The sequence below is a fragment of the Gopherus evgoodei genome, chromosome 3 (genome assembly GCF_007399415.2).
Source record: "Gopherus evgoodei ecotype Sinaloan lineage chromosome 3, rGopEvg1_v1.p, whole genome shotgun sequence".
NCBI lineage: Eukaryota > Metazoa > Chordata > Testudines > Testudinidae > Gopherus > Gopherus evgoodei.
In genome coordinates this window covers 61278731-61294094 of record NC_044324.1, presented here as the reverse complement: position 1 = coordinate 61294094, position 15364 = coordinate 61278731, and the positions used below count along the sequence as shown (strand labels likewise).

At 39.0% G+C, this 15364-nt stretch overlaps 1 protein-coding gene across 1 annotated transcript in view; it reads left to right on the top strand.

Moving 5' to 3' along the window:
- The window catches only part of EYS (eyes shut homolog), a 1559204-nt gene that overhangs the window by 171653 nt on the left and 1372187 nt on the right, over positions 1–15364 (top strand). Inside the window, 1 exon segment of the mRNA XM_030558318.1 lies at positions 6330–6496. Coding sequence (XP_030414178.1) covers positions 6330–6496 — 167 coding nt within the window.

Here is a 15364-nt window from a genome sequence, read left to right as displayed (position 1 = left end):
ACTCACTGAGTGCTTGGTTGAGCACTGTCCCTGCACCTCACTGTGGCCCCTGCAACTGCCACGCCTTGCCTGGCTGGAAGGCCGGATACTACCTCTGCCACTCATTCCCCCAACCTCTGGGATCAGCATTACTGCCATCCCTTGTGTTCAGTGGAAGAGAACTTCCTGGTTCTAGGTGACCTTGTGCCCTTTGGAAGCACTGTAATGCTGTGTAGAAAACCCCAGAAACAACTTTACTGACCATTTGCTGCACAGCTCCACTGACTACCCCATAATCCACACAGCCTGCCCACTTGCATGCGTAGACACTTCCTCTTGGTCATTTCCCTCCATTGCTCCATGCGATGCCCTGGATTATGCCTTGTGTTATTAAACACACCACCCAGGGCATTAGTAGCCCCTGTTCTTGTGAACATCCCCTTCCTCTTCTGCAATACAGCTGGTACATGAAACAGTTGAATTCCCTTGCCTTCCTGGTAAAGCCCAGACAAACTCTGCACCACCTTAGTTGTGGTGCAGTCAACGTAAACACTGTCTCATGGCCCACCAGTAGATTACCATAACGAGTTGCGTGCAGGCCGCAGGTTGCCCATCGCCAATCTAAGGGCTTGTCTACACTGCCCTGCAGTGCAGGCTACGGGAGCATGGATTGCAGAGTGCACCAAAATGTTGCACTGTACTACTCTGTGTGATTGCTGATAGTGTGAACTATCTTGCATTAACATAGTCCTCTTTAAAACAGGACTATGTTAATGCAAACTAGGCACTTTTTATTTCACACCAGCAATTAGAATGCAACATTTAGGTGCATTCTGCAATTCATACCCCTTCATTCAGTTTCATTTGTGACCTCAGTCCTGATTTGAATCTAGCTGAAGGACAACTTACCTAATAACCCCTCCCCGCCCCTTCAATCCTCTTTTCTTAGTTCCTATGGAAAGTAAAGCCACAGCCATAGGAACAGGTGACTCAGGGAACTGATCATGGGATCTGGAGCCTTTTACTTCTAGGTAACTGGTTGGAATCTAGCCCAGGTTGGTAGTCACCAAAAGACATTGCCATTTGATGGTCTTTGGAAAATAAGCCCAGTCTAGTTCCCAGTGTCGCCAGGCACCCACATCACAAAAAAACACCACTTCAACTGACATTGACTTGAGCTCCCTTCTGAAACTGCCTCTGAGGGTGCAAGAGATGACAGGGAATGAAGTCTTGACTTCCTTCTAGGGAGACCATAAATGTATGTTCCAATGGAACAATGACAGTATCAGCTGATATGAGGAGGTACACAACTGGATAAAATATATCCCCGCACTCCAACAAAATGGGCCTAGACTCTGGAACTCACTGTCAAAGAATGAAGAAACTCTAAGGCTTTCAGCACTCAGAACTGAGTATTACATTCATTAGTTTGACTCAGCCTCCCTCCAATAAATTCTGCATTTATTGAAGCTGTATCAAGTATCACAGGGGTAGCCGTGTTAGTCTGTATCCATAAAAGCAATGAGGAGTCTGGTGGCACCTTAAAGACTAACAGATTTATTTGGGCATAATCTTTCATGGGTAAAATACCCTTTTCTTCAGATGCATGGAGTGAAAATTTCAGATACAAGCATAAATATATATTGGCACATGAAGAACATACAAAAGCCAGTAGGAGAATATTTCAATCTTCCTGGATACTAAATAACAGAGGTAAAGGTAGCCATTCTTCAACAAAAACATTTCAAAAACAGACTTCAAAGAGAAACTGCAGAGCTACAATTCATTTGCAAATGTAACACCATCAATTTGGTCTTGAATAGAGACTGGGATTGGCTGGCTCACTACAAAAGCAATTTTCCCTCTCTTGATATTGACACCTCCTCATCAATTATTGAAAGTGGACCACATCTGCCCTGACTGACTTGGCCTTCAACATTGATTCTTCACTGACTCCCTTCTCTTCATGTACCAATATATATTTAGGCCTATATCTGTAATTTTCACTCCATGTATCTGAAGAAGTTGTTTTTTTCCCACGAAAGCTTATGCCCAAATAAATCTCTTAGACTTTAAGGTGCCACCGGACTCCTTGTTGTTTTTGAAGCTGTATCTAATTTAGAACATTGAAGCAGGTTGCTAGAATAGGTTATAGTACAAGTGGGCCAGTGTACCCATACTAGCTTAGTGGGGCCTCTCACATACTGAAAGTTACTCATGTGAGTAAGTGTTTCTAGGCTAGGGGCTTATGGATCATGTGATTGCTAAATAAACATTAAAGGGAGGCTGTCAGTTGTCAAGGTAGGCTCATTTGAACAATATATATTTAATACAATCAAATGCAAAGTCATATATCATGAAATAAAGAATGTAGTACTGTAAGGTAACTGTTCTGGATTGCGGTGAGAATAAATAGGACTTAGGGGTTATTGAAAATACCAGCTAAACATAAGCTCCCAGTGCAGTGCTGTAGCTAAGAGGACAAATGTGATCCTTGGTTGTAAGAGCAGGTATAGAGCAGGAGTAGGGAGGTGGTATTAGATAAAGCATTAGTGAAGCCATTAACGGATACTGTATACTGTTGTGTCTCCAGTCCACATTTCAACAAGGATATTGACAAAGTGGAAAGGGTACAGGAAAGAGCTACAAGAATGATTTGAAATGTGGGAAACCTGCCTTATAGTAAGACACTAAAATAGCTCAATCTATTCAGTTTATCCAAGAGAAGGTTTTAGAGATGTCTTGCTCATGGTCTGCAAGTATCTAAATGGGGAATAGATTCCTGACAGTGGTCAGCTCTTCATTTGAGCAGAAAAAGGCAGTACACAATGTAATAGCTAGATGATCATGTTACATACATTCAGACTAGAAACAAGGTGCACATTTTTAACTGTGCCCTCTTAGCTACAATACCGCACTGGGAGCTCAGGTTCAGTTAGTATTTGCAATCATCCTAAGTCCTTTTCATTGTCACGGCATTCCAAGATTACCACTGAAACACCTCACCTAGGGACATCCTGAACTCTCCATCATTTGGAGTCTTTAAATCAAGACTAGATCTTTCTAAAAGGTCTGCTTTAGCTCAGTGATTACAGGCTTGATGCAGGAATCACTGGGTGAGGGTGTCTCTGGCCTAATAAATGCAGGAGGTCAAACTAGCTGATTTTAATAGTACCTTTTGGCCTTAAAGTTTTTGACTCTGTAATTGGTGAGGAAGAACACTTGCACACATATGTACTACACTCATAATACTGCTGTTGTCTTTGATCAAATATAGAGACACATCAGTGGGCAGACAAGCCTGATATAGGTATATTGGGGATATAAAGTCCCTCATATTTTGTTTTATTCCTAAATTCAAACTTACTCTGCTTTTCTTAACATTTTATTTATAATTTCCTGATACATGATTCGATAATGAACTTTGAAATCAAGCAAACATTTTATATGAGATCCAATAGTAAAGGGAGTGGGAGAGAGCATTTAGAGCCTTCCAAACTTGGCAAAACCTTGAGAAATACCCAGACAAAATAAAAAGACATGATATATACATGTATATAAAATAGGAAAAAATATTTCCATAACTGTAAAGAGGACTTGATTCTACTGACTTTATTCAAGCTGAGTAGTTCCCTCCATCAAGAGTAGTAACATTGAGAAATGAGCCCATCATAATTCCAGTATTTAACACTAATAATATAGCAAAAAGATCCAATTTTAAGGTCAATTTAAAACTTAATCAAAGACAAATTAATATAGTGAATTTCTGGCAAGAATTTTTATTACTACAAATCTTGATAACATCTTAAATGGATTTAGACTCAATCAAACTGAGGTACTAGGGAGCTACATAGATCATTGGCAGAACCCAACTCACCATTTTCTTTAGAAGTCAATAGACTAGCAAGAAAAGCCTTAGTTTCTTTTTTTTAAAAAGTCGTTTTTCCTATTTTTATGAAGGCTTAGTTTGCATGGAAACAGAACAGAGACCTTAAAACCTAAACACTGACAAGAAAAGAGGATATATTTTCTTCTTAGCCCTTAGGTGATCTTTGACACATTCAGAAATGCTTGAACATTTTTGTTTAAAGAAAAAAAGAATACTTTTTTTCTCCAACAAGATTTATGAGATAAGATAATAATTGGAGATATACCAATCTCCTAGAACTGGAAAGGACCTTGCAAGGTCATTGAGCCCAGTCCCCTGCCTTCACTAGCAGAACAATTTTTTTGCCCTGATCCCTAAGTGGCCCCTTTAAGGACTGAACTCATAACCCTGGGTTTAACAAGCCAATGCTCAAACCACTGAGCTATCCCTCCTCCCCATTATTAATCTTTCACAATCAGTAGATGCAAAAAAGTGGCAATATGCTATTCCTTGCCTACCCTGCAAATATATTTACTAAGCATAAAAACAGGTTCAAAACTATATACAAGGTAGATTGAAGACACTAGAAGAATTTTAAAGGTTAGTCATAGAATTACATTAATTCCTCTTCCTGACAGCCCTTGGAAAATCCAGAATACACAAGTTATAGATCATACAAACATTTTCATTTAAGCAGCACTAATCTGCGTTTTCATTAAATAATACTGTACGTGATACATTTTATCTGCTAAGTTTTACTTGCCACTCAAGGTAGAGTAGGACTTCAGTATCCAACAACTAAGCACAAGAGAAAGGTAGAAAGTTGCATGTAAAAAACAACTTCTACTCTTTAGTGAGTTTCAGTGGAGTTACCCTCCTTTAAGTAAGAGCAGATTTTGGTTCAAAAAGTCTTTCTCATCTGTTTCAGTGCTTCTCCTTCTATGCCCCCTAAAAGTTTGTAAGTATAATTACATTTGTCAGTCTTCACATTGTAATGACCAGCTAAAGTAGGAATCTCCCAAGTTGCCTACAGATCTTTCAACATTCAGTGGCTGGCCGGCGAATTAGTCTTCCTGACAAACTGCATAATATTATGTCTATAGTGACTGGTGGCTTATTTTCTCAATGAAACCAGCAACCTAGTTTTAAAGAGGGTTTTCCATAACAATAAATATCATGACTATCTGAAAATTATATTGCTACTTTGTTTTTTTTCTTTCAAAGATCAGTATATTTTAAACATAAAAAATACGCACTGTGACAGACCCAGGCCAGTGGGGTATAGGAGTCTGTTTGATGGCAAATATACTGGTCACTGGATGAGCAGTTTTCTGTTCCCTGAGTGACCAGAGCAGAGGCTATACTAGAGTAATCAGGAAGCTGCTAGAACCAATTAAGGCAGACAGGCTGATTAGAAGACCTGCAGCCAATCAAGGCAGGCTAATCAGGGCACCTGGGTTTAAAAAGGAGCTCACTTCAGTTTGTGGTGGGCATGTGAGGAGCTGAGAGTGAGAGGGTGGGCTGCTGGAGGACTAAGGAGTACAAGTGTTATCAGACACTAGGAGGAAGGCCCTGTGGTGAGGATAAAGAAGGTGTTTGGAGGAGGCCATGGGGAAGTAGTCCAGGGAGTTGTAGCTGTCATGCAGCTGTTACAGGAGGCACTATAGACAGCTGCAATCCTACTCTGGGCTGGAACCTGGAGTAGAGGATGGGCCTGGGTTCCCCCCCAAACCTCCCAACTCCTGATCAGATACAGGAGGAGTTGACCCAGACTGTGGGTTCCGCCAGAGGGGAAGATCACTAAGGTGTGCAAATCTGCCAATAAGCGCAGGACCCACCAAGATAGAGGAGGAACTTTGTCACACCACTCATATTCTAAAGTGTACCCTTTGTTCCTCATACAGCCATTTGCTTCTTCTAGCTCAGTGGGGTCCAACCTATGGTCTGAGGACCCCTGGGGTACACAGACTATATCTAAGATTTCCAAAGGGATCTGCACCTCTGTTCAAAAATTTTTAGGGGTCTGCAAATGGAAGGGAAAAAAAAAGGTTGAAAACCACTGTTCTAGCTAATCATTACCTAACCTCAAAAACAGTCACATTTGATGACTAGAGATTTATTCTAAAATTAAATTTTATAACTATGCCACAAGCTACAATACTTTTTTCTACATTTAACAGAATAATAGGCTATTTCATTCTGTTGTCATTTTATCTAAAATAATGTGTTTATAAGCAATTATAGCAAACTATATAGTTATACTGTATCAGAACATTGTACCCAACAATAGATTCAAATGTTGGTTTATCTTCATTCCACTTGACATTTTAATTCACTGAGATTTGTCTTTGACCATGTTGTTAAAGGAAACTGTCACATGCCCAGTTATTTCCAAAACAGTTTATTTAATCAAATGTCTTAGGTAAGGAAAACCCATAGAAATGAAACCCTCTTCCTGTATATGTGTAATTCTCACTTATAGTCATGTGCAAATGGAGGTAGCTGCTTCCTTGATGAAGACAACCAGAGTTCTCAATGTGTCTGTGCTCCTGGATGGACTGGGCGAACGTGCCTGGAGAACATTAATGACTGTGAAGAGAACTGGTGCCAGCATGGAGCCACTTGTGAAGATGGAATCAATGAATACAGGTACTAACATGACACTTTAAGTGTATTCAGAGAAGTTTGTGCAGGCTAAAGGCAAAGTTGAAATATTATTCCCTCCAGTTAAAATTAAAATGTGATTTGCTATTGCATTCCTGTCCTCCTTCAAATCTTAAAAGATCGTGAGCATGAATTTGTAATACACGCATACCTTCAAAAATATACTGTTCAGACTGAAGTATTTCACAGGCCGGTCGCATAACTATATATGTCTTTACTTGACAGTAGGCTAAAATAACTAAAATACATTCCCAACTAAATGGTTCATCTTTACTTACAAAATGGTAAATAACTTTATGCGCATGAAGTGACAAATGCCGTAGCTTTTCTTATTAAATTATAAATAAAGATAACTAAATGGATAATTTAAATGCTGAGTTATTTGTGGCCTTTACTTTAGGACGTTCAGACAAAGCTGTCAAAAATGTGTCCTAGTTTCTTTGGTAAGCTGTAATGCACGATACATATTTTAAAACCAGGCTCAGTGAAAGTAGGGAGAAAATAACTCTCTATGCACATGCACTGTGCAGTTGTGCTTGTGAGCACTGAATTATTTTTCTGTCAGGAAAAGATGTAAAAAAATCGCTATATAATACTGCTCTACAGCCAAAATGCTTCTGAAATAAATGTAGTCCAACTTTACTAATTCTGGGTCACTGAGAACGAAAATGATGCTTAAAATTGTTGATTGGCTCTAGTTTCCAAGATATGCTATTGGGTCAGTATATACGACCCTTGACTTGGGAATGGCAGAGGATAAGTGAGTTATGAAGGGAAGGGATCTCAATTTAAACCAGAAATGACTAAAATACATCTTTGACTGGATCTATGAATAAATCTATGGCTGGGTTTGGACAGTACTTGCTTTTGAGGCAAAACAATGAATGATGCAATCTGAAGCTGGTATTGCATCATACATGATATGAATTGCATCATGTTATTCCTAGAGATCATGGATGATGCAATCATAAGGAAGCTTACATCACTCTGCTGAACAAATTGCCCTATATCAGCTCTAGAAATCATACAGTGTCGGGCTCTCTTATTTGTCAGTGTTTGATTTTGCAAAGGGACACATTTCTGTTTAGCCAAAGTGAGCAGAGATGCCACGTACTTGTGTGAACAGTGCAGATAACTTCTGCTATGTTTTTGGTGAAGTGACTTTTGCATCACAAAAGCGCAGTCTAACCACTATGGTTAAGAAAGCCTATCACCTTTATTTTGGCTGCAAAATTGGAGATCAGGACAAGAGGTGAGCCCCACACATATGCTGCAACACTTGTGCAACAAATCTTGGCCAGTGTTGAACAGGAAAAGGAAATCTATGCCTTTTGCAGTGCCAATGATTTGGAGAGAGCCAACAGATCATAACAGCAATTGTTACTTCTGCATGGTGCCTCCAGTTAGGAAAGGTGTGTCCAAGAAGAAAAAGTGGACTGTGCATTATCCAAATATTCCATCAGCTATACGCTCAGTACCCCACGGAGAAGGACTGCCGGTTCCTGATGCACCAGAATCATTCTCCCTTGAGTCAGAGGAGGAGGATGAAACTTCTGGTCCTGAACCATCAATGTCACAGGACCCACATTTTCTCCCATCCTCCTCCTCCTCTGAACCACACCTCATAACACAAGATGAACTGAATGAACTTGTCAGGGATTTGGAACTACCCAAGAGTAAGGCAGAGCTGTTGGGCTCCAGACTACAGCAGTGGAATCCCCTGGCAGGCTATCAGGGCAAATGGAGCCTCTCAATGCTTGCAGACTATTGTTGAACAGTGACAAGAGATGCTCCATTTAATGAATACAAGAGACAAGCCAAGAAGTGCCGAGTAGACACTGAATAGGACTAAACTATGTACATAATAATTTTTTGCCTTTTGTTTCCTAATAAATTTTATTTATATAACCCTTTTGCTGATTTTTAAAGTGTTACATAAACAGGACAGGTGAAATATTATCATGTAAAGCAATCATAAACACATGAAAAGACCTAGGTTTACAATTTTTGAATAAAACTGTACTATCGACACAATATATAGAGACATAAAATGTAAAAACTTAAATATCTTAGAAACAGTAGCCAATCAGTTGTTTTAGTTGTCATATTTGAATTCAGCACATCAAAATACATAATAAATATCACATTTTATCTCTGAAGCAGATGACTTCTCAAAAATTGTAGACCAATGTAATCTCTATTACTAGTTTTTGAAGTTGCGGTTTTTATGCTACCTCCAGGTACAGTGAGCATATATAATTAAAGTTTTATAATTTGTATTATAAGGCTGATAAAAACTATTAAAACATATGAAATAAAATATGCTTGCTCTCTAACACTGCTGTCCTAAAAGCCTTTAATAAAATATGTAACTTAAATGACAATTGAACCCCTCACATTCAATACAAAATTAGATAAGTATACCCTGCCAAATCTGGTGGTTGGGGTGGGGGGCATAACAAGGGTGGGGGAGAATGGAAGAGAATTTTTTCATACACAAAAAAATCACACACGTGCTTTTTTTCAAAAAAATTGGAATTTCAATTTTTTTCTGACTAATTTTAATATCAAATCATTGCGCCATCTTCAGTTATATAATTATTTTAAATGGGGTAAATGTGTGATTGTATACAGTTGGCAGGCAAAATATTCCACAGTCTTGGTGGGACATACACAGGATACAGTGCAGACTGAAGAGCAGCTGTTGCTTCTCAGACCTCTTACCTCAGGTGCTTTTTACACTGCTTTTGCTGTAGTTTCCACTCTGGTTCTGCTCTCACACATTTCTTCAGCATGTAAATCACTCTCAGCTGTATTGTGTGAGTGCTGCAGCTAGCCACTCTGGAATTACATGACAGGGTGACACCAGTACATTCCTAGTTCCAGATTTTTCCCAGAAATGTGCGTCTGGTACTGTCCAGCCTTCTCCTGGACAATACAAGCTCATATAAAGTCCATCATTTTATTAACAGAAAATGATTTATACAAATGGATTTTCCCAAACACTTCAATTCAAACACACACTAATTTAGATAAAACACAGTTTTAGTTTAACCACAAAGAGAGATGTTAAGTGAACACAAGTAATGAGGCATAAAGGTCAAAATTGGTTACAAGAAAAATAGAGGTAAAATGCAACTAATGTCTAACTTAACAAACTAGGCTAAATTCAAAATGAAGTCTCTCTTGCAGAACTTCTGTCAGTCAGGATCCTAGCCCAGTCCAACACTGGTTTTTCTTTTTTTTTTTTTAATTCCTCAGGTGTTGTGAGTGCTCTGGGTAGAAACACAGAGAGAGAGAATTTGGGTTGCCTAACCTTTCTTTTTATAGTCCTCTTGCTCCTTTTGAGAAGCTTCTCCAGCTGGGACCAGGGCACTAGCAGTCTCCCTGGACAGGAACTCTATTCTGTTCATTTGCTCTGATGTAGATATTCACCCATGTCTCTTTTCCTGCCAATGAATAGCCACTTAGTAGGTGATGGCTCATTTGACCTTGCTTACACCTGGCTGAGGTATCAGCTTGTCCTTTGTCTTTGAGGAATTGGTTTGCTCCCCAGACTTGCAACATGTTTTAGTAACACCATACAGTGGAATACTATAACTTTGCATACAAAGTTGCCACGCATATTTTACCAGGACAATGATGATCAGCAAATTATGAGTTTTCAGATGATACCTCAAAGACATACTTTGCCCAAAGATTATTACAATAGTGTGTAAGGGATGAATTCATGGGTACAGACCATCACACGTGAACCTGTAGAACAGTAAATGATTGATATTATATGCCTCTTGGCCATTTGTCCTATATCAGTGTTAAGAAGTCTCAAGGGACTGAATGGCTTTGGAAAATAGTAATGGGCTACAAGGCGTTTTGCATTTACTTACTGGCTAAAATCCTATTCAAGGTCAAAACAATAAAACATACTTATCATTTGCTGGCATCTCAGTCTTTAGAAGGCAAATATGTTGATGATCAAACCAGTTTCTGTGGAACAAGCACACACATCACTGAAACCATCAGGCCTGCATTAACTAACAGCTTCAGCAGAGAGGCAAAAACTTGACTTTACCTAGTCCTCAAAAACAAGGTGGAGGCAGATTACAGGAACAAGGATTTCTGATTCTAGGTGGCAATCCAAACAATTTTTATGAGAACTGAAATATTTCTCTTTCAAAAATTAATGGATTTCTCAGGAGTACATATTCTCAGTAGGTAAAATAATGTAATTTGTGATTTTGCTTTCCCAATCAACCTTTTAGTTTTAAAGACTAGAACAAGAGCTGCTGAGTATAACTACTGCAGTTACTCAATTTTTTAGATTCTTGCCATTCGACTTTCAGTCAAAGTAGGTATCACTTGTGATAAGGGATATCTCAAGAGCCTTATTTGGTATGAACTAGTTTTAAGAACAAACAGATAGCAACAAACCGTCAATGTGGTGAATAGGAAGTTAGATGTGTAACTCTAATTAACAATTATACTACGATCCATTTTAAGCCTTGTCAAGGTTTTTTCCCCACTTTGAACTTTAGGGTTCAAGAAGTGGGGACCTGCATGTTCACTTTTAAGCTTAATTACTAGCTTAAATCTGGTACGCTGCTACCAGCCAGAAGTAGTGTCTGGCACACCTTCTGTTCCCCCAAAACCTTCCCTGGGGAACCCAAGACCCAAACCCTTTGGGTCTTAAAACAAGGAGGAATTAACCATCCCCCCTTCTTTTTCCCCCACCAATCCCTGGTGAGTTTAGACTCAATCCCTTGGATTCTAAAACAAGGAAAAATCAATCAAGTTCTTAAAAAGAGAGCTTTTAATTAAAGAAAGAAAAGGTAAAATTTATCTCTGTAAAATCACAATGGAAAATGCTTTACGGGGTACTCAGATTCATATAGACTAGAGGGACCCCCCCCAGCCTGAGATTCAAAGTTACAGCAAACAGAGGTAAAAATCCTTCCAGCAAAAGACACATTCACCAGTTGAGAAAACAAACATAAGACTAATCCGCCTTGCCTGCTATTACTTACTATTTGGAAACATGAAAGACTGATTGATTCAGAAAGATTGGAGAACCTGGAATGATGTCCCGTTCCTCTCAGTCCCGAGAGCGAACAACAACAAACAGCACAAACAAAAGACTTCCCTCCACCAAGATTTGAAAGTATATTGTTCCCCTATTGGTCAGCTGGTCAGGTGTCAGCCAGGTACACTGAGCTTCTTAACCCTTTACAGGTAAAAGAGACATTAACCCTTGACCATCTGTTTATGACAAACCTAGTATATTAAACTTAAAAGATTACTTACCACCATGTTCTTCATGCATGAAGTTTGCACCTTGATTATTCCACAATGTGAAATATCATACCATTTGGATTGAACAAAAAAGTTTCAGCTGTTGATTAGAAATGACATTTCAAAACATTGTCAATTTGGAAGATGTAAAAAAAGCCATTGTGTATGTTGGCTGAAACTATTCACTGAATTCACAAATAGTTTTGATACCCTGTAAAATCCATTTTTTTTCTGCAAATTTACTATTTGCTTAAACTCTTGCCCAGCTCAAACTCCTTTCTGGTGGAACATTAGCAGGATGTTTTCCAGCTTCCTTGTGTTCTCTAACAACCAATCAGAGCTCCTGTCACTCATCTATTTCTCTTCAAGGATTAGGAGTACAGAAGAACTAGCTGTGCACATCAGAGAGATATTAGATAGATAAAATGTCAACTGTGTATTAAATTCAATAGGACTGTAGTCTCCTATTTCCATGAAGGCATACTTCAATAGCAGACCCTTTTCAGATATAGCTGTATGTCTGAGGGTTTTATGTTGTTGCCCATCACTGTAATATCTGAGCATCTTCCATGTAAAATGATAGCAGTAGGAAGTCCCTAGTGGACTTCCCAGAGTCTGTGGCACTTCTCCTTTGTTTAGGTTAAAAGCTCTATTTAGGAAGTGGTTTTGTTTAGTGTTTTATTTCAGGTTTTATAAAGATTTATTAATTTTAAGGATATTGTGTCTAATTCTCCTGTTGCACTGTTGTAAATCAGGAGTACTTCTATTATAGATAATGGAGTCACGTAGGCATACAATCATTGTAAGAAAGAGCAAAATAAGGGCCCTGCCCTTTATTATTCCTCTTGAGCACTATGTGAAGATCTTCAGCATATGTAGCAGTTCTGGCTGAAGCAGAGAGGGACTAGGACTCACTCTTTACAACGTTGATGGAATTAGGAATCATGGTCATTGGTATATAATTAGGAGCAAAAGAGTCATAACAATGTGCCTCAAGAGTTTTCTTTCTTTAACTTAAGTTTTACATACCTTCTACTAACATGGTGGAGTACTAAATCAGGACTTCTGGAGGCAACGCTACCTCTTATTAATTAAAATAAAGTGCTGCATTTCCAGTTTGGATGAGGAGTTATACCTACTGGAAGTCAGCATGTCTATTGAAGTAATCCATTGTCAAATGCATATACACACCAAAGGGAATAATAGAACTCAGAAATCAGCCCTGGGAGAGGGCTGAGGTGGCGAGAGGGCTGGTGCTAGGGAAAGCAGCAAGCCTCGGCTGATTGGGGAACCAGTCACAGATGCAGCCACTCCCCAATCAGGGCCCAGCTGACCCTTATAAGAGGGCAGTGGGCTGGGAGCAGAGTCTCTCTTTCTGCCTGTAGAGAGAGAAGAGCCTGGCTGCTGGAGAGCTGAGCAGGGTACTGAAGTGGAGGAGGGCTGGAAGAAGGCTAGAGGAGCTGGCCTGAAAGGGGCACTGGGGTCTAGGAGGGACTCGGGCCCAGCAGCAAGTGGGACACTGGCCTGCAGAGGGTGCTGCAGAGGCTGGAAACACTAATTCCCTGGACAACCAGCAGGAGGTGCCTCACCAGTGAGTTGTTGCCTGCTACAAACATATATACATGTTTGAGATATCCCTTTCAGGTATATGTACACATCATTCAACTATACCCTTTGAAAGGGGGAAATGTTTAGGACTGATTTAGCATGGCCTATAGATAGGTTTTCATTTAATTATTCCTCAAAGTGAAAGATCCCTCCAATGACAGGAATATTTTTGGAGTCTGCCTTGAGAGGGACCCATTTCATTATAGGTGTTGTATTTAATTGGTATGAATGTTCCTGACATTCTAATCCTGATTAGGAGAAGAACATAAATTTAGGGGGAACTATACGTTATTTTTAGAGTTGCTAAGTAGCTCTTTAATTACACTGTAATCAGTAAAGGAGAGTACCTTGTACTTACATATTTATAACCAATTAACTGTAGTTTTAATTAAATAAGCTGTGGCCCTGATCCCGCAATCTGATTATACAGGGGTGAGAGCTCACCATTATAAAAGCCCCACTGAAACCAGCCCCAGTGGGACTCCACCCAGGTATCTGAGTCTGCCCACATGGATCAAAATGCTGTTTCAGGGCTTCATAGATTATCTATTCTTGTTGCTACCCTGAAGTATTATTATGATTACAATTTTATGATAAACTTGTTTTATGCTTAAAACATATCCTACTTTATAGAAATAGTTTTGAGGTCTGCAATTCGGAAAGTTATGTCGAAAAAATCTTTCCCATAAAGACGACTGATTTGGTTGATACTAAAGCCTAAATTTCCTGTTCATTTTCCAGTAGTCTTGACCTATTCAATATAACTTCTTATGCAGTATGTATAATTTAATTTTGAATGAATCTCACTAAGAAAATGTAAAGCTTTACCAAGTTAAAATCGCACTCTAACAGAATACTAGGTTCTGTGATCTGCACAACCGTCTGTAACGATAATAGGCTTCTACTGTTAGTGAAAGAGGTGACTGCTTTCCCCTACTTTGGTGTAGCTCTAGAAGGTATGTGGTTATATGTCGTAATTTCTTAAGAAGTATTTCTGTAATAACTTACTTAACATTATTTCTTCAGAGGCCAGAGGTGCTTACAAAAGCCACAGTGGAACTAAACAACCTTTTAATCCATTTATGAATATGTGTACAGTTCATATTTCAGTTAGTATTTGAAATAATTAAATACTGAGCAAACACAGTTAATCTGTTCAGAGTATTATAATAAATAATACTTAATTTAAAAAACTCACTACATATACACTGGGAGGAATTCATCCTGTGCTAATGCTGAACTGGGTGTTTCTTGTGCTATCTTGAAGTTACTGGAGGCAGATTCAGGTACCAGCACATGGTAGAGTAGCAACAGCACATGTCTAACTTAATCTTTGTCTGCAGTGATTGTTATGGACTGTGCCGAGAGCCAGGAATCAGGCATAGGAATGTCATACTGGGTGTTTAGTTCAGCATCCTACCTGACAGTGGCCAACACCATATGTTTCAAAGAAACGTGTCATGTCAGAACTACACAGTAGACAGATATGGAGTATCTTCCCCCATAGTAGGTCTCATACTGATCTCTAATAGTAGAGATTGGCTTAAACCCTGAATCATGAGCTTTAAAATATATTCCAAAATGTTTGTGAGCATTAACTATGACGACTCTGGATATTATGTTAGCCATGTAAATATCCAAACACTTTTTGACTCTTGCTAAGTTCTTGACCTAAACAACTTCCTATGTCAGTGAGTTCCACAGTCTAATTACACATGTCACGAAAAAAAGTATTTCCTTTTATCAGTTTTGAATTTGCCACCTGTCAATTTCATTGACTGTTCCCTTTTCTTGTGTTATGAGACAGAACAGAAGCTCCAGATCTAACTTCTCTAGACTATTCATTATTTTATATACTGTTATCTCTGTCTTTTATTTGTCTCTTATTTATCAAAATAGGTACCCCTGCACTGAGATTCCTGTAGGGGATGTGTTAGTGTCAGACATGCTGGATCT